Source organism: Oryza glaberrima, chromosome 2 (genome assembly GCF_000147395.1).
Source record: "Oryza glaberrima chromosome 2, OglaRS2, whole genome shotgun sequence".
Taxonomy (NCBI): Eukaryota; Viridiplantae; Streptophyta; class Magnoliopsida; order Poales; family Poaceae; genus Oryza; species Oryza glaberrima.
The window spans coordinates 26,045,396-26,068,810 of record NC_068327.1 but is presented as its reverse complement, the minus strand read 5'-3'; the positions used below and the strand labels follow the sequence as shown (position 1 = coordinate 26,068,810).

General features: G+C 40.8%; 1 protein-coding gene across 2 annotated transcripts; it reads left to right on the top strand.

The window, feature by feature from the left end:
* LOC127761890 (BEACH domain-containing protein C2-like) lies at nt 1-19,988 on the top strand. 2 transcript variants are annotated; one of them, XM_052286224.1, is made up of 31 exons: nt 1-2,008; nt 2,762-3,549; nt 4,135-4,824; nt 5,393-5,527; nt 5,767-5,871; nt 6,013-6,126; nt 6,227-6,303; nt 6,692-6,773; nt 7,540-7,869; nt 8,569-9,188; nt 10,441-10,525; nt 11,244-11,438; nt 12,028-12,576; nt 12,668-12,811; nt 13,012-13,455; nt 13,843-13,997; nt 14,184-14,253; nt 14,348-14,431; nt 14,517-14,573; nt 14,655-14,723; nt 14,803-14,889; nt 15,025-15,141; nt 15,369-15,518; nt 15,622-15,706; nt 15,777-15,897; nt 16,784-16,880; nt 16,957-17,070; nt 17,591-17,957; nt 18,273-19,072; nt 19,158-19,280; nt 19,450-19,988. In XM_052286224.1, exons 1-31 carry the CDS (start codon nt 325-327, stop codon nt 19,507-19,509), a joined length of 8,598 nt encoding a protein of 2,865 aa, XP_052142184.1. In that variant the 5' UTR covers nt 1-324; the 3' UTR covers nt 19,510-19,988. The 2 variants fall into 2 exon arrangements, with proteins under 2 accessions (XP_052142184.1, XP_052142183.1); XM_052286223.1 differs by having other exon boundaries at nt 7,537-7,869.
* The last annotated feature ends 3,427 nt before the right edge of the window (nt 19,989-23,415 follow it).

Genomic DNA, 23,415 nt, shown 5'->3' with positions numbered 1-23,415 from the left:
TCCTAGCCTGGCCGCTTCCCTCTCTCTCCTCTCTCCTCCTCCTCCTCCTCCGCCTCTCGGGCGGCCACGGCCTCGCCATGCACCATGCCATGCCACCGCCGCTATTCTCCCGCGGGCATTTTCCCCCAGAGGCCTCCTGGTTCTCCCCGACCGCACACCTCAGCCTCCACCGTTTCCCCCAAAAATTCCTACCCAATTTTTTCCCCATTGCGTTTGATCCTTCCCAAATCCCAACTGCTCCAGGAGCTAATCGATCGATTCCTCGCGCGTTTCTCTTGATTTTGTTTGTTTGTTTTTTTGTTTTTGATGGAGTGAGCCTACGTGATGGGGGAGGAGGACGCGCCCGAGATGCCTGACGCTTCGCCACGGCTGCCGTGGGAGCCCGGTGGCGTCGAGCATTTCGACGCCGCGTTGCTCGGCGATGCGGCGTACATCGTCGACGAGGAGGAGGTGTCGGACGTGGAGATGAGCGAGGGATCGCCGGTGGCACCCTCGGAGTCCTCCGCGCTGCCTTCTCCGCCATCGCTGCGGAAGCGCCTGGCGCCGGTCGTGCCGTCGGACGTGCCGGAGGAGGTGGTGCGGGCGGTGGACGCGGTGATCATGGGCGGCGGCCTCGAGCGCCTCCGCGAGATGGTCTCCGGAGAGGACGGAGAGCTCTCGCATTTCGTCGTGGACGTGCTGATGCTCACGATGGGCGGCGTCGACGGTCTGGACGAGGGGGCAGGCAACGGCGCCGTCACGTTGCCTAGCATCATGTCCAGCTCGCGCGCGGCAGCCATCGCGGCCGAGCTCCTGCCCTACATCCCCTGCGGCGTCGAGCCGTCGCCACGCACTCGCATGGCCCTCGCCCTCCTCGCCACCCTCAGCTCCTGTACCCGAAACCGCACCATGTGCACTTCATCGGGCCTTCTCGCCATCCTTCTCGACGCTGCAGAGAAGCTGTTCGTCGGAATGGGTCAGAGAAGCAAGTGGGACGGAGCACCGCTTGTGCAATGCATCCAGATGCTGGGTGGGCACTCGGTTAGTGTCAAGGACCTACATTCCTGGCTCCTCCTGATCAAGAAGACACTTGGCACGTGCTGGGCCACGTCGCTGACCCTTGCGTTGGAGAAGGCTGTGGGCTGCAAGGAGGCCAAGGGTCCTGCAGTGACATTTGAGCTCGGTGGGGAGGGCTCTGGCTTGCTTGCCCCTGCGGAAAGCCGATGGCCATTCTCTAACGGTTTTGGTTTTGCAACGTGGATATATGTTGAGTCATTCTCGGACTCGCTCAACACAGGCATGGCTACAGCAGCAATTGCAGCCGCCGCAGCCTCAACGTCCGGGAAGTCATCACCGTCAGCAGCAGCCGCTGCTGCTAGCACACTTGCGGGAGAGGGGACGAAGCACATGCCCCGACTTTTCTGTTTCCTCACTATGGATAACCATGGCGTGGAGGCCTACTTCCATGGCCAGTTTCTGGTCGTGGAGAGTGGGGCTGGGAAGGGGAAGAAGGCTTCTCTGCATTTCACTTATGAATTCAGACCACAGTGCTGGTATTTTGTTGGTTTGGAGTACACAAGCAAGCAGGCCCTGCTAGGGAAGGTCGAGAGTGAATTGCGGTTGTATGTGGATGGGGAGCTTCATGAGAGCTGTCCATTCGAGTTACCTCGCATCTTGAAACCTCTGGCCTTCTGCTGCATTGGGACGAACCCACCACCAACTATTGCGGGCCTGCAGCAGCGCCGGCGACAATGTCCATTGTTTGCAGAAATGGGGCCTATCTACATCTTCACAGAGTCAATTGGGCCTGAGAGAATGAGCCGTATAGCTTCTAGGGGTGGTGATGCACTCCCCAGCTTCAGCAATGGTGCTGGTTTGCCTTGGAAAGCTACAAATGCTCACATTAGGCACATTGCAGAAGACAATTATACACTTGACATTGAGATTGGAGGAAGCTTACATCTTCTTTATCATCCTAGTCTACTCAATGGTCGATTCTGTCCTGATGCTTCACCTTCTGGTTCAACAGGTTTGTTTTATACTTGCCTTTTTCTTTATATTGTTCAGACTGTTGTTGCACTCCTATCCACCTGATAATTAAGTAGATTATAAATTGCCAGTCATACTTTCCTTGCTTAGTTTCTACTCCCTCCGTTTCATATCATAAGTCGTTCGACTTTTTTCTTAGTCAAACTTCTTTAGGTTTGACCAAGTTTATAAGAAAAAACAGCAACATTTACAACACCAAACTAGTTTCATTAAATTTAGCATCGAATATATTTTGATAATATATTTGTTTTGTATTGAAAATGTTAACATACTTTTCTATAAATTTGGTCAAACCTAAAGAAGTTTGACTAAGAAAAACCTAAAGAAGTTTGACTAAGAAAAAAGTCAAACGACTTATAATATGAAACAGAGAGAGTACTTTGTTACTTGGCAGCTGAACCATAGTCTACTTACAGGCTCACAATCGTGGTTAAATAGTTACACTAATGTTTCTCAGTCTGCTAAAAGATTATCCTATTACTTCCTGCTTGGGTTGCCTGCTATTGCCTAGCACGTTCTGCATAACTTTTCTATCTGGCATCAATCATGCCTATATTGAATATTGATCCAAACAAAATGTTATAGTCCCATGCTGTTAACGATTATCTGGGATCAGGGTGTTTCCAATGGGTGTAAAAACACATGCCATGCAATAATATAACTTACAAAGGCACAAAGGCCTGGGGTTGATTTAGAAGAATCATTACTGATATTATTGGATGTTGAACCTCAGGTACCCACAGAAGACCCGCAGAAGTTCTTGGGATGGTTCATTTATCATATCGAGTGCGACCTGCAGAATCATTGTGGGCATTAGCTTATGGAGGTCCAATGGCTTTGCTACCATTGACTGTGAGCAATGTCGAGATGGATAATATGGAACCTATACTCGGGGATTTGTCATCGTCTCTTGCAACTGCTTCTCTTTCTGTTCCTATTTTTAGGATTATTTCGCTGGCAACTCAACATCCTGGAAATAAGGAAGAGCTATGCCGTGCCCATGGACCAGAGCTTTTATCACAAGTGTTACATTACCTATTAGAAACACTATCGAGATTAGAAAGTGGGGAGAAAGAGATACTGAGTGATGAGGAGCTTGTTGCAGCAATTGCATCTCTGTGTCAGTCTCAAAAAAATGATCATGGTCTAAAAGTGCAGCTCTTTAGCACTTTGCTGTTGGACCTGAAGATGTGGAGTTCATGCAACTACGTTTTGCAGAAAAAGCTTCTATCTTCACTTGCGGACATGGTTTTTGCAGAATCGGCTTGCATGCATGATGCAAATGCACTACAGATGCTCCTTGATGGGTGCAGAAGGTGTTACTGGGTAATTCATGAAGCAGATTCAATCGATACATTCACATTTACTGGAACTGAGAGACCTTTAGAGAAAGTGAATTCTCTTGTTGATGAGCTTTTGGTTGTTATTGAACTGTTACTAGGAGCAGTATCTTCTACATTGGCTTCTGATGATGTTCGCTCTTTGGTGGGCTTTGTTGTTGACTGTCCACAACCTAACCAGGTAACTGGACTTTGCACATTCCATGAAGCAAATACTGTTCTCATCGTTTCGCCAGCATTTCCCTTGTTCATTGTGATGATGTTTACACCTGCTCCTTCCATATCTAATTTTTGAATCTTTCTGGTTTGCCAGAACATGTAAAGGCTCACACATTAGTAACATATTCTGATATGTTAGTTTCAATCACGAAACAAACATTCTTGACATAGTTTTGTTGGCATTATGATGATGCTTACACTTGATCCTTTCATATCCAATTTTTAATCTTCATGGTTCATTAGAACATGTTAAGCTCACATCTCAATATATAATGAGATGTGTTAGTTTCAGTACAGCAAAATTCCAAAGTAACAGTACTTTGTTAATCACATCATTGCTAGATTTTGAACTATAAAATGTTTCTTCGCAATTATTTTCTTCTAAAGATCAAATGTGGTTTCTATGATTTGTCACATATATATTTTCTACTTTCCTTTAGTGAATGAGATATGCAGCCAACCCATGATCTCAATCTACATATCTTCTTTAAGTGGTAACTGAGTAAGAGTGTGCTGTTGTGGTGATTTTAACGATATGCTTTGTCAGGTTGCTAGGGTTTTGCTCCTCATCTATAGATTGATTGTACATCCAAACACATCTAGAGCCAACGTGTTTGCTCAGTCATTCATTTCCCGAGGAGGTGTAGAGGCATTACTTGTTCTTTTGCAAAGGGAGGCTAAATCTGGTGATAACAATATTTCCGACAGTTGTATTGTGCCACAGAATTCTCTGTGGAATGCTGGTTCTGACCCAAAATCTACTAGTAGTGATTTGGATTTGAAAACTACTGCTGGTGAAGCAAACTGCAATGGTCATAAGACTCAACCATTGGAGCACCATGAACCACCCTGTCACGAAGGCAGCACTGAACCTGGATTCTCTAGCAAATGGTGCTTATTGAAGAATCAGTTCCTAAAGAATCTAGGTGGCATTGACTTTCTGAATATTGCAGACAATGTTCAGAACGACATATACAATATCGATAATGGAGATGGAGTTCTTGTTGGAATTGTTCATGTTTTGGGTGCTTTAGTTGCATCAGGTCACCTGAAATTTAACTTGCCTGCTGCAAAGTCAAAGTTGCCCAGCAGTTTCCTAACTACCTCTAATGGCGAAGGAAATTCCATGTTTGAAGACAGAGTTTCTTTGTTGCTCTTTGCAATGCAGAAAGCTTTCCAAGCAGCTCCAAGAAGGCTTATGACCAGAAATGTCTATAAAGCTTTATTTTCTGCTGTGGTATGGTGTTCTTTAAGCCTTTAAGTTCCTTGTGAATAATTAATATACAACACGTTTCCATAATTACACTAATGGGTCCATGCCAGTGATGCAATCATGACTTTTAGGATGGTGCTGCAAACATAAGTGACACATTGCAACAAAAAACTTCAACAGGAACCTCTATAGTTCAAACAGAACTACCAGTTAACGAGTCTTTATGTTCAAGAGGTTTTTACATTATCATCACTAACTCGAACAGAAAACTTTAGCTCAACAAATGTAACCAAACATTTATCAAAAGCTGGCCATCCATGTTTTTGGTTTCTATTGGGTTATATTGATCTTCTTTTTACTGGAAATATTTTATTATGTTTATCATTTTCCCAATCATCTTGGAAGTATTTGAATAAGAGACATTCGAGAACATTTTTGAAACAAATAAAGCCCTAAATTTTGGTTAAAAAAAAGAAAAAAAACCCTTAATTTATTTTACTCCGCTTCTCAGTAGTGGAAGTTTTGCTCATTATAGATTCAACTGCTTGTACTCTGAAATTCCTTAATTGTTGACTTGTGTTCTTCAATGCAGATCAATGTTCCTTCAGCAAATGGTAGCTTGAAACTACATGATTCTGGTCACCGTGTTAAGCATACTCCACTTTTGTCAGTTCTACTCCGTTCTCTTCCATTTGCATCACGGGCATTCCAAGCCCATGCTATTCAGGTTTTTTTTACTGATTTGTTAAATTTAAATTGTCTTGATTTTCTGTTGACTTTAAGAACCTGATGGTACCACAGATAACATTATTGGCATGGATTGTACCAATATCATTAAACATTGTATTTAAATACACGACGTGCAGATGTTTTGTAAATCTTAAAATAAGTATTATCTTTTTTACTATCGTATATCATCTTTCATAAAATCTCTTGTTTGATTACTTATTGCTTATATTATTTCAGGATCTTCTATATTTGGCCAGCACTAATAATGAGAATAGAATTGCACTGACTTCCATTGCGGAATGGCCCGAATGGATTTTGGAGGTCTTAATTTCAAATCATGAGGTAACGTTTCTGTGATGACAAATGAAAACATTTTTTAGTGAGGGTTACATTAATAGGTGACAGTTGTATTCTTCTTCTTGTTTTTTCCCCCTTTTGTTCATTCACTACTGGAACTTCTAATGTATAAAAATTGATATGTAGATGGGTGATAACAGAGGTTCAGATGGTCCAAGCTTAAGTATGATGGAAGACCATATATACAATTATCTAGCTATCATGTTGGAGCATTCAATGCGGCAGAAAGATGGGTGGAAGGCAAGTGACTTTGATATCATATCTTTCTATTTGATATTAACTTACTTTATAGGATTGTAACCTTTCTTTTTATGGTAACATTGTATCTGAGTTTTTCCAGGATGTAGAGGCAACGATACATTGTGCAGAATGGCTTTCAATGGTTGGAGGATCTAGCACTGGGGACCAAAGAATTAGGTAAACAAGAAGCATTGGCCCCATAACATGTTTTCCATTCATCCTGTCATTGTTTGATCTACTAGGCACTAACAGAAATTTTGAGGTGATAAACCACCACAATCAATAAGGTTGCTAAAGCATGAATACTTACAGGGTTTTGCCTCATATAATCTAAACCATTCCTTACAAAATATTCGTTTCTACCTTTCTAAAAAAGTTTCTCCTTTAGCATTCAGCCTTTTGCACTTTGTTACATCTCTCTCTTATTTTTCTGAGAATCTGAAGGAGCTTTGTCATGTCATTACGAAATACTCCCCTGTGTTTTTGAACTATATTGAATGTTGGTGCTTAAAACATATGTCAATCTTGATATGCTAATATTAGTTTGCATTTTCTTGTTATTAAGGCGTGAGGAATCGTTACCGATTTTCAAAAGGAGATTATTGGGTAATCTGCTTGAATTTTCTGCTCAGGAGCTTCAAGTTCAGGTAGATGTTGCTTCTCTTATAAAATATACTCGTCAGCCAATTCTTCTTGTATATTTTGTTGTTGCTACTTTCTACCTTCTTTTCCACATCAATCTGTTTAGACTTTTTACTCCCAGTTTGTGTAAAGTGATAGCAAATTTGGGGAATAAGTCATCGTAATAATTCTGTTTTGTTTTCTTGGTAATATTTATATACCACTTTACTAGGATTATAAGTGAAACTAGCTAACTCATGGAGTTAGCACAGGAAACTATACATGATTAATCTGGTTTCTAATTCCTTGCAACCTTGTAGAACTCCAAAATCATCTTCCCTGACTTAAGTTTCAGTTTAGGAAGGAGCATAGCCTTACCAAATAAGCATAGGGATAAGCAGGTGTCTGGTAAGAGCTTAGAATCACAAGACTCCTAATGTTGCTCCGCTAACTAGGTCCCTAGATTGAACATAGTAAGCTTGTATTACCACACTTTCACGTCATGATTGTGTGACCGCAGTAGCAATTCATTTTCACACTACTACCATCATTTGATATTTCCAGTGAAATAAAGAATTTATCCCTTTGCCTTTGTCTTCCAAACTTCACTTTTGTTGTGCACTCTTGAAACAGAATTAGTTCTTCATGATGTTGCGCAGAAAATTCCAGTTCAATTACTCATGAGTTCATTCTTAGGGACATAGCACATATTGTGTCTATGAAGGTAGAAAGTATTCAGTTAATTTTATTAGTCCGCAAATGATATTCTTTTATTATTTATATCCATAGCAGACTGAAGGAATCAATGCTGCAGCAGCTGGTGTTGCAGAGGAGGGTATGATGCCCAAGGAAACTAAAATCCAAGCAGATAAAGCTACCCATCTCTCTCTAGCCTTGGCTGAGAATGCAATTGTTCTTCTGATGCTCGTAGAAGATCACCTGAGGTCACGCAGTCAACATTATTTCTTATCGTGCTCAATTGATAGTGCTGCATCTCCTGCCTCAGGGGCTTCATCAGCTGCCACTAGATCAAATTCATTGAGCAGGACTGGTAGTGAACCTTTGGATGCAGGGGGCTCAAGGCAATCTTTGTCCAGTGATGCTGGTGGTCTTCCTGTTGATGTATGTATATCTAGAAGACCATATATCATAATTTTATTTGCATTATTTCAATCTAGTGTTCACTAACATGATAATGGAGCTCCAAAATTTTCAATTTTTTTTTCAATGTTGCTGCATATGACTGAATCAACTTTGATTTTTTTTCGAGGTCCTTTTATGAATTCACTATATTAATTATTTTGTCTTTGTCTAATGCTGTTAAACTCATAAATAGAATAATGTATGAGAAGACACCTGATTGTCCAAATTCTAAGAAAAATTTCTCGTGAAGAAAATTGAAAGTAAAGGATACTGCTATGAGATTTCTGAAGAGTTGGTGCTATGAACAATGTTTTTTGTGTCTCCCAGCCTTTCTTTGTACACACGTAGTTTTAGAATTGAAAATCTGTTTGTAGTTTGTAATTTCTTGACAAAAAGAAATGCGTGTACACTAATTTCTTGACAAAAGGAAATGTCTGTAAACTACTAGCTAGTAGCTGGTTGGCCATTTTATGTTGGTATACTGTACCTATTATCTCTATTATCTGTCTTGAATGTTCTTCTACATTCTTTCCTAGAACTCGACAAGCAGCTATTTCGTGGTAGCAATATGAGTATAATCCAAAAGGATATTTCATAGCCTGAACTTAACTTGCTTTGAACTACTTTTCACACCATCGTTTTGAATTCTATCTTTATTGTTGGTGTACAAAACATCAGGTTCTTGCTTCTATGGCTGATGCGAACGGGCAAATTTCTTCTGAGGTGATGGAACGTGTCACTGCAGCAGCAGCAGCGGAGCCATATGGATCTGTTAGGCATGCATTTGTATCCTATGGGACCTGTATTTCAGATCTTTCAGAAGGTTGGAAGTACAGAAGCCGATTGTGGTATGGTGTATGCATTCCACCCAAATCCAATATCTTTGGTGGTGGAGGAAGTGGTTGGGAATCTTGGAAGTCTGTTCTAGAGAAGGACTCCAATGGAAGCTGGATTGAACTTCCATTAGTGAAGAAATCTATTGCAATGCTGCAGGCACTTTTACTAGATTCTCAACTTGGGGGTGGCCTTGGCATTGGAGGGGGATCTGGGGCTGGCATGGATGCTATGAGTGCACTTAATCAGTTGTTGGATAGTGATCAGCCATTCTTTTGCATACTTCGGTTGACACTTGCTTCAATCAGAGAGGATGACAATGGGGAGGATGACATTTTTATGAGAAACATTAGCATGAAGAATGTCATATCTGAAGGATTAGGCTGTCAAACTGGAAGCATGATGATTCATGATGATAATTCTTGTTCGCCTTCCAGGAAACCTCAATCTGCGCTTCTGTGGAGGTACATAGTGTATAACCAGAAAAGTGTAGTGATTTAGAATAATAGCTTGTTCAAGTCATATTCTGAAAAAAAGGCTCTTAGCTCAGTAACCCTGCAAATATGTACTCCCTCTGTTAAAAAATATAAGGCATATTTTATTTCGTTAGGACAAGTCTTTGATCAACACTTACTATATTATGATATACTGCCACCATTTTTAATGTTTGACGCTGTTGACTTTTGAACATATGTTCAGCTATTCGTCTTATTAAAAAAAAAGAGCAAATATGCAAAAATGTTAGTCATGCTTAAAATACCTTTAATAATAAAACAAATCATAATAAAATAAATGATAATTATGTAAGTTTTTTGAATAAGACAAATGGCCAAACAAACATATGTTCAAAAGTCAATGATGTCAAACATTAAAAAACAGAGGGAGTATTTTTTATAACACAAAATTAATGTTATTATATTCTTATTCAAAAGTATTAACTCCCTCTATCCCAAAATATAACTTCTACTGCTCAAACCTAGTATTGTACTTTTACCATTAAACTTACCAATTACCATACTATCCCTACTACCCCGTTGTTTTATTATAGCCCCAAATAGTCTGGGCCTATACCTCATCTATACCGAGGAGGCAACCAAATCTTTTCATCCCTCTGTTAATACCCGTATGCTATACTTTGGGACAGAGGGAGTACTTATGATTATGCTTTTGTATCACATTAATAATATATTAGTAAAACATTTGTAATCAAAGCATTGTCCTAACAAAACAAAATACGCCTTATATTTTTTAATGGAGTATAAATTAGAGACTAACGTCCATCATGAGTCTGACAGCTGGTCCTTAGGGGACATGCCCACAAATGCCATTCTCCGACCTGTGCTATCTTCTGGTGTTACTGAACAATTTGCCCCAAAGTAGAAATGGGGTACAAGAGTCCAACATTCAATTTTGCCACATGTTTCCCTTTTCTTTTCTTTTTCTCAATGTGGCTGAACATCAAATACAGAACCTAATGAAAATATATGTGCATTGAACTCCTAACAGGAGTATTGGAGATTTTTTTCCCTTACTGTATGTTTTTGCACAATTAATTATGTGAATTAAGCTTTGTTTTTGGGTTACATCATGATCAATTCTTTCTCAGTGGTCGGTCTCAGCCTATATTCCAGACTAATTGTTTCTCCGTCATCTCTTCATTGATATTTTAATCCATATTATCTTCATTCATATATGTAATTCTTGTTTTTTGTACAGAGTGCTTGGTCCTATTTTGAATATGCCTGTTTCTGAATCTAAGAGACAGAGGGTTTTGGTTGCATCTTCTATTATTTATTCAGAGGTAATATCACGTTCCACTTCCATGGAAGCTTATGATCTGCATCTAACAACACACATGTACCATGGTGTAATCCAGGTTGAATAATTCAATGAAGTCCACATAAACTGCAGTTGCATTTTCTCATCGTTAATTATATATGGCCATGAAGGAAAAAAGTTATACCATGTGTTGTTGCCATCATATGCTATATAGGTTTTTATGGTGCTAAACTGTACATCTATTCCATTTGCAAGGAAAAATATATCATGGCCTACATGATATGCCCTTAGCCATAAAGGCAAGTGGTGAAGTCATAAAAAAGACCTATGGTGCTAAACTACATATCTATTTCATTAGCAAGGAAAAATATGTACAAAGAGCTATGTGTCGCATGAGCCAACCTAAGACTAGACTAGATGTCTAGATGACCATGTAGGTTAACTATGCTGTAAACAGATGCTACACTTGACAACTATTTTTGCGTCGATTTTAAGAAGGAAAAATGCTGTTGCTCATCCAGTGTATTTATGATTCATTATGATCCATAGTCCTTATAAAGATATATGGCAACTTTAGCTGTTATTTTAGAAGTCTCAAGTAAAATTTTCTGTGTTAGGTCTTGGAAATTTGTGGAACTCTATGAGCTGCTGTTTTCTTTTTTTGTTTTTAGTAGATAAAGCGAAGAAAGTTTATTATATTATATTATGCATTATTCATGAAGTTGTTTCTATCTTAACAGGTATGGCATGCTGTAAGTAGTGATAGAAAACCACTAAGGAAAAAATATGTTGGATTGATCATGCCACCATTTGTAGCTGTACTGAAAAGATATCGCTCTGTTTTGGCTGGAATTCATGAGCTCACATCTTCAGATGGACAAAATCCACTAGTTGTTGATGACTGTGCTTTAGCAGCAGACACTTTACCTATTGAGGTAACAATTGATTCTTCACAGTTCGTACACAATGGCTATCAACTTAAATTGCCTGGCAGTTGCGCTGATGCTGTATGCCTGTGTCAACTAATGTTGGTTTTACGTAGAGTAGAAGTTCTGGTTAGGAGAAAGACCCGGAGTCTTACCGGCTAGCACCTTGGTGAGCTAGCTAGCCTAGTTTTGAGCCTCACCACCTCTTAAAAAAAATCAATACGGGAGCTCCTCTCATATCCAGCTTAAAATGCTATGTTTGCAAAGTGTCTGAATTTGGCTAATTACCTTAAATCCTCATTCTTTTTAACAATTGCTCATCAGGCACTTCCATTTTGTGCTCGTGAAACTATGTGGTGTGTGCTGTGTACAGTAGTCACTTGTCCCAGTATCTCTCCTTTCTTTTATCTCTAGTCTCTTGAGTAGTTCATGGAATGCTTCAGAGCTAGTTTTGTCAAATATTTAAATGATTTGGATCATTAGCATAACTATAAACTACTTTGCAATAATTACTATTGAGAAAGACCTCTTCAGTTCTATGCTTTTCTGGAGGTTATCTGTTCATGGTGAGATTACTGTATGTGTCTTTTGAACTCAGGCTGCTGTCTCAATGATATCACCTGGATGGGCTGCTGCCTTTGCTTCTCCCCCGGTTGCAATGGCATTGGCCATGATTGCTGCTGGTACCTCTGGGACAGAAACAATAGCACCACCAACAAATAAGTTGCGCAGGCGTGACACCTCATTGCTAGAGCGTAGATCTGCTAAACTACACACTTTCTCAAGTTTTCAGAAGCCTATTGATGCAACACCAAACCTACCAACATCTGCACCAAAGGATAAAGCAGCTGCAAAAGCTGCTGCCTTGGCTGCTGCTCGTGACCTTGAGCGCAGTGCTAAGATTGGCTCGAGAAGGGGTCTTAGTGCTGTAGCAATGGCAACTTCAGGACAAAGGAGGGCTGCAGGTGATATTGAGAGGGCCCAGAGGTGGAATACATCTGAAGCTATGTGTGCTGCTTGGTTGGAGTGTCTTCAATCTGCTGATTCAAAGTCAGTATCAGGAAGGGATTTTTCTGCCCTTTCATACAAATATGTTGCACTTCTTGTTTCCAGTTTTGCATTGGCACGGAACTTGCAACGAGTTGAGGTATGTTGATATGGAATGGGAAGCTTCTGCTCTGATATTTAGGAATTACTAACTTGTGAATACACCATTGAGGCAACTTTTGGACATGCAGATGGAGAGGCGAACACAGGTAGATATTTTGAATCGTCGTTGTGCATCTATTGGAATTCGGGCATGGCGACGTCTTGTTCATTGCTTAATAGAGACAAGTAGGCTATACGGACCTTTCGGGGAACTTCTGTGTACTCCTGATAACGTACGAACAGTCCTGCTTTTCCTAAGATTTTCTTTTATATTACATTATTATGAAAAGCTCTATCCTTGATGACCAATTTATGATGATACAAATAAATTGTTTCAGTCAACAAGAGGAAAAAGAACATCTTAGCAGTAAACACTATGCATGCCTTCTTTTCTTATAGACATCTTGATTTGCTTTACTATTTTTCTACACAGATTTTCTGGAAGTTAGATTCCACAGAAACTTCATCAAGAATGAGAAGATTTATGAAAAGAAACTACAAATGGTCTGAACATTTGAGTATGGCCAATAATTATGAGGAGAACATGCTTCTATGTGATGGTGCAGAATCCAATTATAGCCACAGGGAAGATGCAGACTCTCTATTTGCAAATGCTCTTCGAACAAATTCTTCCATTATAGTAGCTGACGCAATATCAGTAGATGGAGGACATGGGAATGCCAAACAGACAGAAACTGAGACTATCTATAGCAGTGTAGATGATTCAACAAGTTCTGACTTTTCTAGTGTTCACAACTTGGTTCGATCGACCGTGGTTGCACCGTGTTACAGTTCTAGCAAAAATAATGAGAGAATTATTGTTGAACTGCCTTCATTGATGGTGCGTCCATTCAAGGTTGTGCGGGGAACCTTCCAAGTAAGTGGTTTCTAATGTACGTACTTTCACTTTTGTAGTTTTTCATGCATAAGGGTGTTTTCAAATTCTAATTAATGCCATTACTTCTTGGTCATGATTATGACATATTAGTTGTAAACTGAAGTTACAATAATCATGTCTACACATTCATGATTCCTTTCTGTTTTAGTAAAGTTAATATTTTTGCTGTATATCTTGGTCTTAACTGGATTTTAATCAATCTCAATTCTCTGATGAACATAACTAGTTATGTTTGTCATATCACTTTCTTTTTACATTATAAGTTGTTTTCTTGTATTTCTATTCATTTATGGTAGTATTCTGCTTCATCTCCAATGTAATATGCGAAAGATATATTAAGCCCTAGTATATAATGATTTTCCTCAGGTCACATCAAAGATGATTAACTTTATAATTGATGAGCATATGAGTGATAGCGATAGTTACATGGATGATGCTGCATCTACTAGTGGGCAATACGATCAGCAAGATAAAGATCGGAGCTGGTTCATATCTTCACTTCATAAAATTTATAGTAGAAGGTAAATGGTTCTTCATTATCCAGTATGGTGGTGTACATTGAACTTCTTGTTGCAGTCGTTAGTGTTAACTAATATAACTTTTGTGCTTTTATCATCTGTGTCCTTATCATATAATTATGGACTACTGAGTTAGCAGTAACCATTTATAGTACTTGCATGTCATACTGATTTAAATTAACTGTGCAGATATTTGTTACGGCGAAGTGCTTTAGAGCTATTCATGGTAGATAGGTCAAATTTCTTCTTCGATTTTGAGGTACATCCTTGATGATACTCTAGTTTACGTTGTTGGAATCATATGCACACTACAGCTACCTGAATATTTTGAAGATGTATATGATTTTTATCAGGATACAGAAGCATGTAAACATGCTTATCGGGCAATCGTTCATACCAAACCTCCTTATTTGAACAGCATTTTCCTAGCTACCCAGGTTGGTGTTCAGTGCAGTTCTGCAAACTTTAATGTTAAAATCTGTTTCTTACTGAAAGTTTTAATCAATTGTACTTTTGTTTTAGAGACCTGAGAAAATCCTTAAAAAGTCGCAATTGACAGAGCGCTGGGCTAGATGGGAGGTATCAATGCAATAAACCACTTTTTTCAGCCCAGCATGTTAAGTGTATTCAACACTTAAGTAGAGCCATCTCATTGTGCAGATTAGCAACTTTGAATACCTGATGGAACTGAACACTCTTGCTGGGCGCAGTTACAATGACATTGCACAGGCATGTTTGCTTCATAACTCATTTTCTGAATATAATAAATATACTACTGCATTTAAATGATCACTAGCTATTTATGCAGTACCCTGTTTTTCCATGGGTATTAGCAGATTACCACTCCAAAACACTGGATCTTGAAGATCCGTCTGCATACCGAGATCTTTCGGAGGTAGATCCTGTACCTCATTCCTTGCTGCCAGTTTAGACCTCTTTTGTTTTTTTTCTTCTTTTCTATTCATTAACTCTGTGGATGATACCTTTTTCAATAACCACTGGTAGTGATGCTTGAAAAATTTCAATGCAGCCAATTGGCGCTCTGAATCCTGCACGACTGAAGAAATTCCAGGAACATTACTCTAGTTTCAATGATCCAACCATCCCGAAATTTCACTACAGTTCACATTACTCCTGTCCTGGCACGGTACCTTTTCTCTTGTGCATGTTTTGAGTCAGCATTTTGCTTGCATGTGTTCCTTTTATTTGGAGTTAGATTAATTTATTAAGTCATCCCATTTGATTAATCGGTTCTATACTGTTCATCGATGACAATTCCTCCTGTAGTTGATTAGTGTGACTTTACATATTTGTTTTTTTTTCAAATACCCCGATTTCTGTGCTATTGGTTGTTGACATAAGCATCTACTGCAGGTCTTATATTATCTTGTCAGGATAGAGCCTTTTACAGCCCTTTCTATTCAGCAGCAAGGTGGCAGGTTTGGTCAAGATGATCACATGTTTTCTTGTATCAACAAAACATGGATTAGTGTCCTTGAAGACATGAATGATGTAAAAGAGTTAGTAAGTTTTGTTCAAAAATGTGCCTTCAATTCATTGTGATTCCTTAGTGAGTAAGTCCAATCAGAATCTTTGGTGGAACCTAATCATGTGATTATTTCTCTAGGTTCCAGAGATGTTTTACCTTCCTGAGTTATTTACGAATGTGAATTCGGTTGACTTAGGGTCAACTCAACTTACTGGAAAGCTAGGTAAGTTTGTTTCATTCTGTATGCATAAGGGAATGGAGCTGAACTCCTCTAATGTTGAGTTGTATTGCAGGCTCTGTGCAATTGCCTCCTTGGGCTGAGAACCCTGTTGATTTCATATGTAAACACAGGAAGGCTCTTGAGAGTGATTATGTCTCCGCTCATTTGCATGAATGGATAGACCTAATATTTGGGTACGTTATCTATGTGCTGTTCCTTTTTGTTGCCACCTCTTAGCTGCATTGCGTTATTTTACTTAATTATCTACTATTCGTCCCATATATGTTGGCCAGTGACATCGATGTCCTGCCCCATCCTTTGACCACTTGTTCAACCCTCTTGTGTTATCTTTCTTCCCAAAACTGACCCATGTCAGTAATTTTTTGTGCTGGAAATAGAAAGACTACTATCTGCTGAGACTGTTAGGGGATGTTTAGTTGACATAGATGGACAATGTAAAATTTCTTGTGATGGTATCTGCTGATGACGATACATATTCATTGATATTTTTGCTGACAGAAACAGTATATTTTAATATATTATCTTGTGTCCTAATTTTGTTGCCCTAGAGGATCTATATCTATACTACATTAAAATGTTGGTAGTGGTGGTGGCAGTGAATCTACCACCACCACTCCTATAACCGACGCATGGGCCCCTATTTATCAGTGAAACATTCGAACTTGCCTCCTGCTGTGAGAGCTGAGAGATAGAGAGTAGACTTGGGTTAGCTGTCAGATAGCTGCCTTTCAACTGTAGGTAGATAAACTGAGCTTTTCTTTTTCCACTGTAGCAAGATGGACTTGGGTCTTTGGAGTGGATGAGAATGATTAAAATAAACAATGGTCACAACCCACGATGAAGTCACAGTGATTATTTTTTGCAGCATGCACATCTAATTAATACTCATATACTCCATATTTAATTAAAAATTACAGAGAAAAGAAATATATTTTTTCCACAGCATTTGATTTTTCTTTTAATCCCGTAACAAAGTACGGGTTCTGCTAGTTGTATTAAAATTATATTTTATTAATCTCTATGTTAACATCCTTTAGTCATCAACTATTTCTCGTTCAGACATAAACAAAGAGGTAAAGATGCAGTGATGGCTAACAATGTTTTTCCCTATGCTACATATGAGGGGATGGTGGATATTGATCAAATCACTAATCCAGTAAGTATTCTGCATTCAACTTTTAGATTTTGCCAGTAGCTAGCTAGTTGTTAACGTGCTGCTGAAAATGCTGAAGGTGCAACGGCGATCCATGCAAGATCAAATATGTAATTTTGGACAAACACCATCTCAATTGTTGACAATCCCACATACAAAGAGAAGGCCATTGGCAGACATCTTAAAGCTGCAGGTAGGTTTTCAAGTTATCCTTCTGTGTTTTACAAAATGAAATGTCACTATTTGGTAAGCACGGTGGCCTGTGAACTTTTAGAATACAGATTAAGCAATTTAGAATAGCCATCATCAAGCAATACAGAGGTTCACGAGTAAGCTACATACTTGCTGAGTTAAAATGGCATAGCATATTCAAGGGAAAAGTAAGGCGTTATTGAAGAGTTTATAGACATCGTAATCATAGGGACACAACCATCTCCATGTTTGCCTCTAGGAGATATACCAACATGTATTGCAAAGTCTACAGTTCTAAAAGAAAGTCAAGCTGCCTCATTTCACATGTTAGTCCTCAGTCGATGGTTGAATGTCGGAGAGGATGGGGAGCAGTGGGGTACTGGGGTTAAAGTGATCCTATGGGCACCATGGTTCACTTACATCAGATGAAATCTATTGTACCTGTTAGCTTTCATTTCGCTAATTCATGATTTAGATTTGTTTGAAGTGAGTGCATGGTATCTCTTCGTTTTTCTGTGCAGACAATATTCCGGAACCCAACTGAAGTCAGATCTTATGTACTACCTAATCCAGAAAACTGCAATGTTCCTGCTAGTGCAATGCTTGTATCCGATGACTCTATTGTAGTCGTAGGTGCAAATGTTCCTGCAGCACATTTGGCACTGCACCATTGGCAGCCAAATACTTCAAATGGCCCAGGGACACCTTTCCTCTTTCATCATGGAAGAAATGCCATAAATTTAAGTGGTGGTGCAATAATGCGTATCTTCAAAGGATCTGCTGGTTCTGTAGACGACTATCAGTTCCCAAGGGCTATTGCTTTTGCTGCCTCTGCAATCCAAAATTCATCGGTTGTTGTTGTCACATGTGAGAGAGAGGTTATAACTGGTAATTATTTTATTCTTCATTTTCCCCCTCAATTATATTGTTGGAAAGCTAGTATTTTTTTTCTATTATTCATTTTCCATGTTTTATTTGTATTGAAAGCCCTCCTAGATCTTTTTCTGGTTGAAAACCTGGTGTTCAAAGTGAGATCATACGAGTAACTGACATCTTCATTAATTCATGTAGAAAATGTTGTTTTTTTATTCTGCTTTTACGGCAGCATTCTTTTTCCCTTTTTGAACTGTATTTACACTATGAACTATCATCAAACTGCTCCCTCTGCTGTTTCTGATATCCTTTTTTCCCTTCTAACTGTAGGGGGGCATGCAGATAATTCTGTGAAGTTGATCTCCCCAGACGGAGCAAGGACCATTGAAACGGCATTTGGGCATCTTGCTCCTGTGACCTGCGTCGCTTTATCTCCAGATAGCAATTATCTTGTCACAGGTTCTCGTGACACCACAGTAATACTTTGGAGGATACGTCAGATAGGCTCTTTACGTAAGAAAAGTACTCCAGAACCTCCACCATCTACACCAACAACACCAAATGATTCAGCCTCTGGTGATAGCAGCACTAGCAATTCAAGCAAAGTTCTAGAAACCAGCAGGAGGCGACGAATTGAAGGTCCTATGCATGTACTAAGAGGGCATCTTGGAGAAGTAACTTGCTGTTCTGTTAGTTCTGCCTTGGGACTTGTTGCTTCCTCTTCAAGTACGTCTGGTGTCCTTCTACATAATTTGAGGACAGGCAGGCTCATTAGGAAGCTGGATAAACAGGAGGCACATTTAATGTGTTTATCTTCTGAAGGAATCATATTGATTTGGAATGAATCAGAGAAAAGATTATCGACATTCACTGTTAATGGAATCCCGATTGGTACCTCGGTTCTGACACCTTTCTCTGGTCGAGTTAGTTGCATTGAGATTTCTGTGGATGGCAAGTTTGCTTTGATCGGAACATGCTTGTCCAACAGTTGCAATCGTGATGGTTTTAGTGCTATAGATGATTATGAGCTTGACAAACCCAACGGTGATGATGATTTGCCAGAATTAAATGAGACTAAGCCCTCTGTTCATGTGCCCTCGGTCTGCTTCATTGATCTATACAAACTTGAGGTGAAAACCATGAGCAACTTTTTAACTTATTTTTATCTTTGTTTGCTATGACCAGAATTCTAACCAATAAGGGATATACTGCCAGATAATTCATATGCTAAAACTTGGGGAAGGACAGAACGTTACAGCAATTGCGTTACAGAAAGATAACACTAATCTTCTTGTTTCGACAGCTGACAAGCAGCTCATAGTCTTCACATATCCTGCTGTAAGTGACCCAGTTCCTCATCTAGCTACTATCTTCAGGTCCTGATTGACGCTTGTAGTCTTTTACTGTTTATACATCATCAGTGTCTATCTCCGAGGCCTTTTTAACAAGTTCACTGCTGGCGCACAGAATAGTGACATGTTTACCTGATGTTTCCTTAATGCTGCAGTTGAGCTCGAAGATAGGGGATCGGATGCTGCAGGAAGGCAACGGGGTTCTCGAGTCGTGAGCTTGCTATGGTGGATTCGCGCTATTTTACCCAAGGAAGCTCTAATCGACCTGTTTTTGCCGCAAAAAGGTGTGTAGGTGGACGGGGAATTGGCTTGAAATCGGAATTCTGTACAGCAAAGAAGAAAAAAAAAGGAGAATGGGACATTGCTAGACTTTGGTCGCGTTGGTACACGACCAATTGATACGGTTGTTTGGAGGTCCGCAATTTCACAACCTGACTACAACAGCAGCTCTGCAACAGTGTACGCCTACCTCGCCAGTCGCCATCCTAGTTCTGCGTGGTGAAAGTGAACCTGCCATATACCATAAACAAGATTCTGACCCATCTTGGTGCTATACGGTTCAGGGATTTAGCAGCAGTATAAGTGTTTGTATTAGTCGTGGCAGGTGTGCGAAACAGCGTGCCGATAAGGACGCTGTGCCGCTTGCGTCTCTGTACAAAATATTATCTAATAAGAATAAGAAGTTAATCGTGCTCCCAAGAATGGTAAATAGAAGGATTCCAGAACAAAAATGAATATCAACGCGTCTGTTTCCTCAGAATCGTAGATGATACTATACGTATTTTGTTATCATTATAGTTTTTTTTTCCTTAGCGAATATTAGGTCAACACCACTACATTAGCGAAACCGTCTTTCAAAACTATCGAGATAATCAAATTGCACCGGTTCCAATAGTTCGGGGGTCGAGATATCCGCTATTGTGATTTAGGGATACGAATCAGATTATGTCACTAGTTAAGGGAGCTAAAATGGACTTATTCTATCGAGGTTGTCGTGCCAAGCTGATGCATACACGTTGCGGCGTTAGCCAACAGCCCACTGGGAGCCAACGCATCGCCTGGGCTTGGCGTCGCGCAGATGGGTTAAGCCGAGAGGGCCGTGTTGCGGGCTGCGCTACTAGTTGGATTTCCAAGTAGACACATCGTCTCTCACCAAACCTTCCAGCCACATCTTTTAGACACGACACACGATCTTTGTGCAAAACTTTTCCAGTCTCAGAAATGAAATATTCGGTAGACTTACGGGTTAAGTAATATACAGCCATACCACAATTCTTTTTCGCAGGTAGTCAAGTTGGCTAACGCGGGGAGGAGAACAAAAGGAGGAGGGGATACTATAAGTAACGAACAGTCTTCACACTGACGGATGTTCCGAATATATTCCCCTGCAATATCATGCACAGGGGATGCCCTTTACGAAAGAACTCTATAGTTACTAGTACTACTACATTCCAAGTAGAGACCATCTGATCTACTACTACTTTCTAGTGTCAAATTGCATGAACCACACTTGTGTACACCGACGCCCCGAACGTTTTCAATACAATCCGATCGATCTACACCACTTCCTGCATGCTGCCTTCAAAATCTCTGCTTTGTCTCCACACCCATAAATGCTCTCTCCGTGCATATACATAAATCCAATCCTATACATACAAGAACAAAAAAAACAACCACACAATACATGTAATCGACAGCTCCACTTGCATGATGGACACACCTCCCACACGCAGCAAAAGACCAATTCATGATCTCGATCGCGCTTGAGCCTTCACGTCGACCTCACCTCCTCACCCCACCCCCTCTCTTTCTATCCATCGCCATTCCGTGTAACACAAACTGCTAGCTAGTGGTGAATAGCGCGGGGCCGATCCATTTACGGATCGGCCAGCGCGCAACGCCGCGCCGTACGTACGCTGGCCTCTCCTCGCCGCGCAAGCGAGCCTGAGATTATCCCGAGCCCATGCGTACCGCACAACGGAAATTAAAAAGCTGTAGCTGAGGCAGGTCGCGGCCGGATGGATCGATGGTGAGACGACCGAAAGCGAAACGCGGCGAAACGCGAATCATCGACTGGGAAGAGGAGAGAGCTAGCGAGAGCGAGTAGCCGAAAGCTAGTGATCTCTCCTTGCCCCCAACACGTGGGCTACCGTATTACTAGCAAATGGCTTTTCGCAGATGGATCCGATCGATCGATCATTTCAGTATATCATCGATTTGGCTGGCTAATAAGCTATAGCTGAGCTATACGCCTATTACATCCAGATGAGTTAGAGCATTGACCCGCGAGAAAAGCAGGGCGAAAATAACCGTGATCGCGGCCAGCGGGTAGTACAGCTAGCTAGCCAGCAACAGCGACGAGCACTCACTCGACGGTCTTTAGTTTCGTCGTCGCTGTACGTGTGGTGCCGCACGGCCACAACTGCGTGGGCCATGCATGAAAGCTACGAGCTTTTCTTTGTTTGGATGGAGTCGTAGTTGACCTCTCTATTAACCTTCATCTTGGTGCGTGTTGCCTAATGCAGTTCTGATATTTTTTTTAAAAAAAAAGCTAGTTAACTCAACTAGCTAGGAAAATCCTATCTAATACAGTTCTTCTACCTACTCGCTGAGATCGATCTGTCACTAATTTACTGTTCTGTGCATGTGTGAGATTTTGCCGCTGGAAGCTAGCTGGGAGTACAGATCGACGAGCAAATATAATTCCGGTGGTCGAATTGATGAGTTCCAGAGCTTCCTTTCCGTGCGTTTCTACTTGGCCACAAGTGGCCAAGCAAGTAGTCCACACGCACACAGAGATTGACAAGAGGACCACACGGAAGGCGCGAGTGATTGACAGAAAATTGGGATTGCAGAGGTGTCTTGCTAGCTGCTGCTGCACAAGCGTTTCCTCACAGAGAGAAGCTAGGGGCTCGATCACACGTATCGCTCTCACTCGAGAAGGCAGGGCTTTTCGACAAGCATGAAATTGAGTGCATTCTTTTGAGGGCGGGCAGCACGTAAAAGATTTCGTCGAAAGGGAGAGGAAGCGTTTGCCCTACGCGCTCACCCACGCCGGTTAGATTAGCCCTGCAGGTGCACACTAGACAGAGAGTTGCGTATGCCATCTTTCTGCCTGTATCACAACGTAAGTAGATCTTTATTCAGAGGGAGAATTAAACAAGTTGTCATTCATCCGCTCCCTCCTTTTCTCACTAATCACTGATGAAGACATGCATTTTCATGGCTGCTGTCTGAGTTCTGTTTATGGCATATCCTTTCTCCTTTATTTTTCTTTTACGCCTTTTAAGTTTAAAAGGATATGTACCCCCATGGGGTTTGAATTCAGACCGCCGGCCCTTGTGCATGAAGAGAGAAAGAAAGACCACCGTTATCATCATCATCATCATCTCACTTGTACATAGCATGATCACTTTTCGCTAAAAGAAAAACAATCTGATCACTTCTGTCTTCTCTGTCTCTCTTTTCCCTCTTCCCTTTAGCAACCGAAAAGGCTGTGCATTATTACAAGACTTTGCGAGCAGTGGAGGGCCAGGGAGATGACGATCGAGAGACGACCTAGCTTAGCTATCTACGTAGTACGTACCACACCCATACGCATCGATCGCTGGTGCAATACAGACTGTTTTAATCGACGGCTATCTTTTTTCTGCTTCCTTCCCCGGCCGGTCCATCAAAAGGCTGCAGATCGATGCAACGGCACTTGCTTGTTGGTGGTACAATGCATGGCTCCTTTTCTATCACCCCCATGCATCCACTTTACTACTACTACTACTACAATCTCTTCTCCCCTAGCTTGCTTTCTTTTCGATCGGATGAGAAGATTAGCAAAGACTTGCAGCCTTGCTTGATAAGGACAAGGAAGCTCTTTTGCATTAGGACAGGGTGTGTATTATTCTTCGTCCTCCTCCTCATGATTCAGGCCTTAAACCCTGGTGGTCTTTTCTTGGCTTCTTCCAGCTTTCATCTCAACTAAGCTCAGCTCGGCGTATCTGAGGAAAAGATCTGATGATAGCTTGTTCCTCTCATTCATTTGATTCTGTCGTCCTACTAATCAATTGCTACTGAATTGTTTGGAAGTTTTCTCTCGACATAGTTAGTCACTTTAGTGTAGGAAAGGT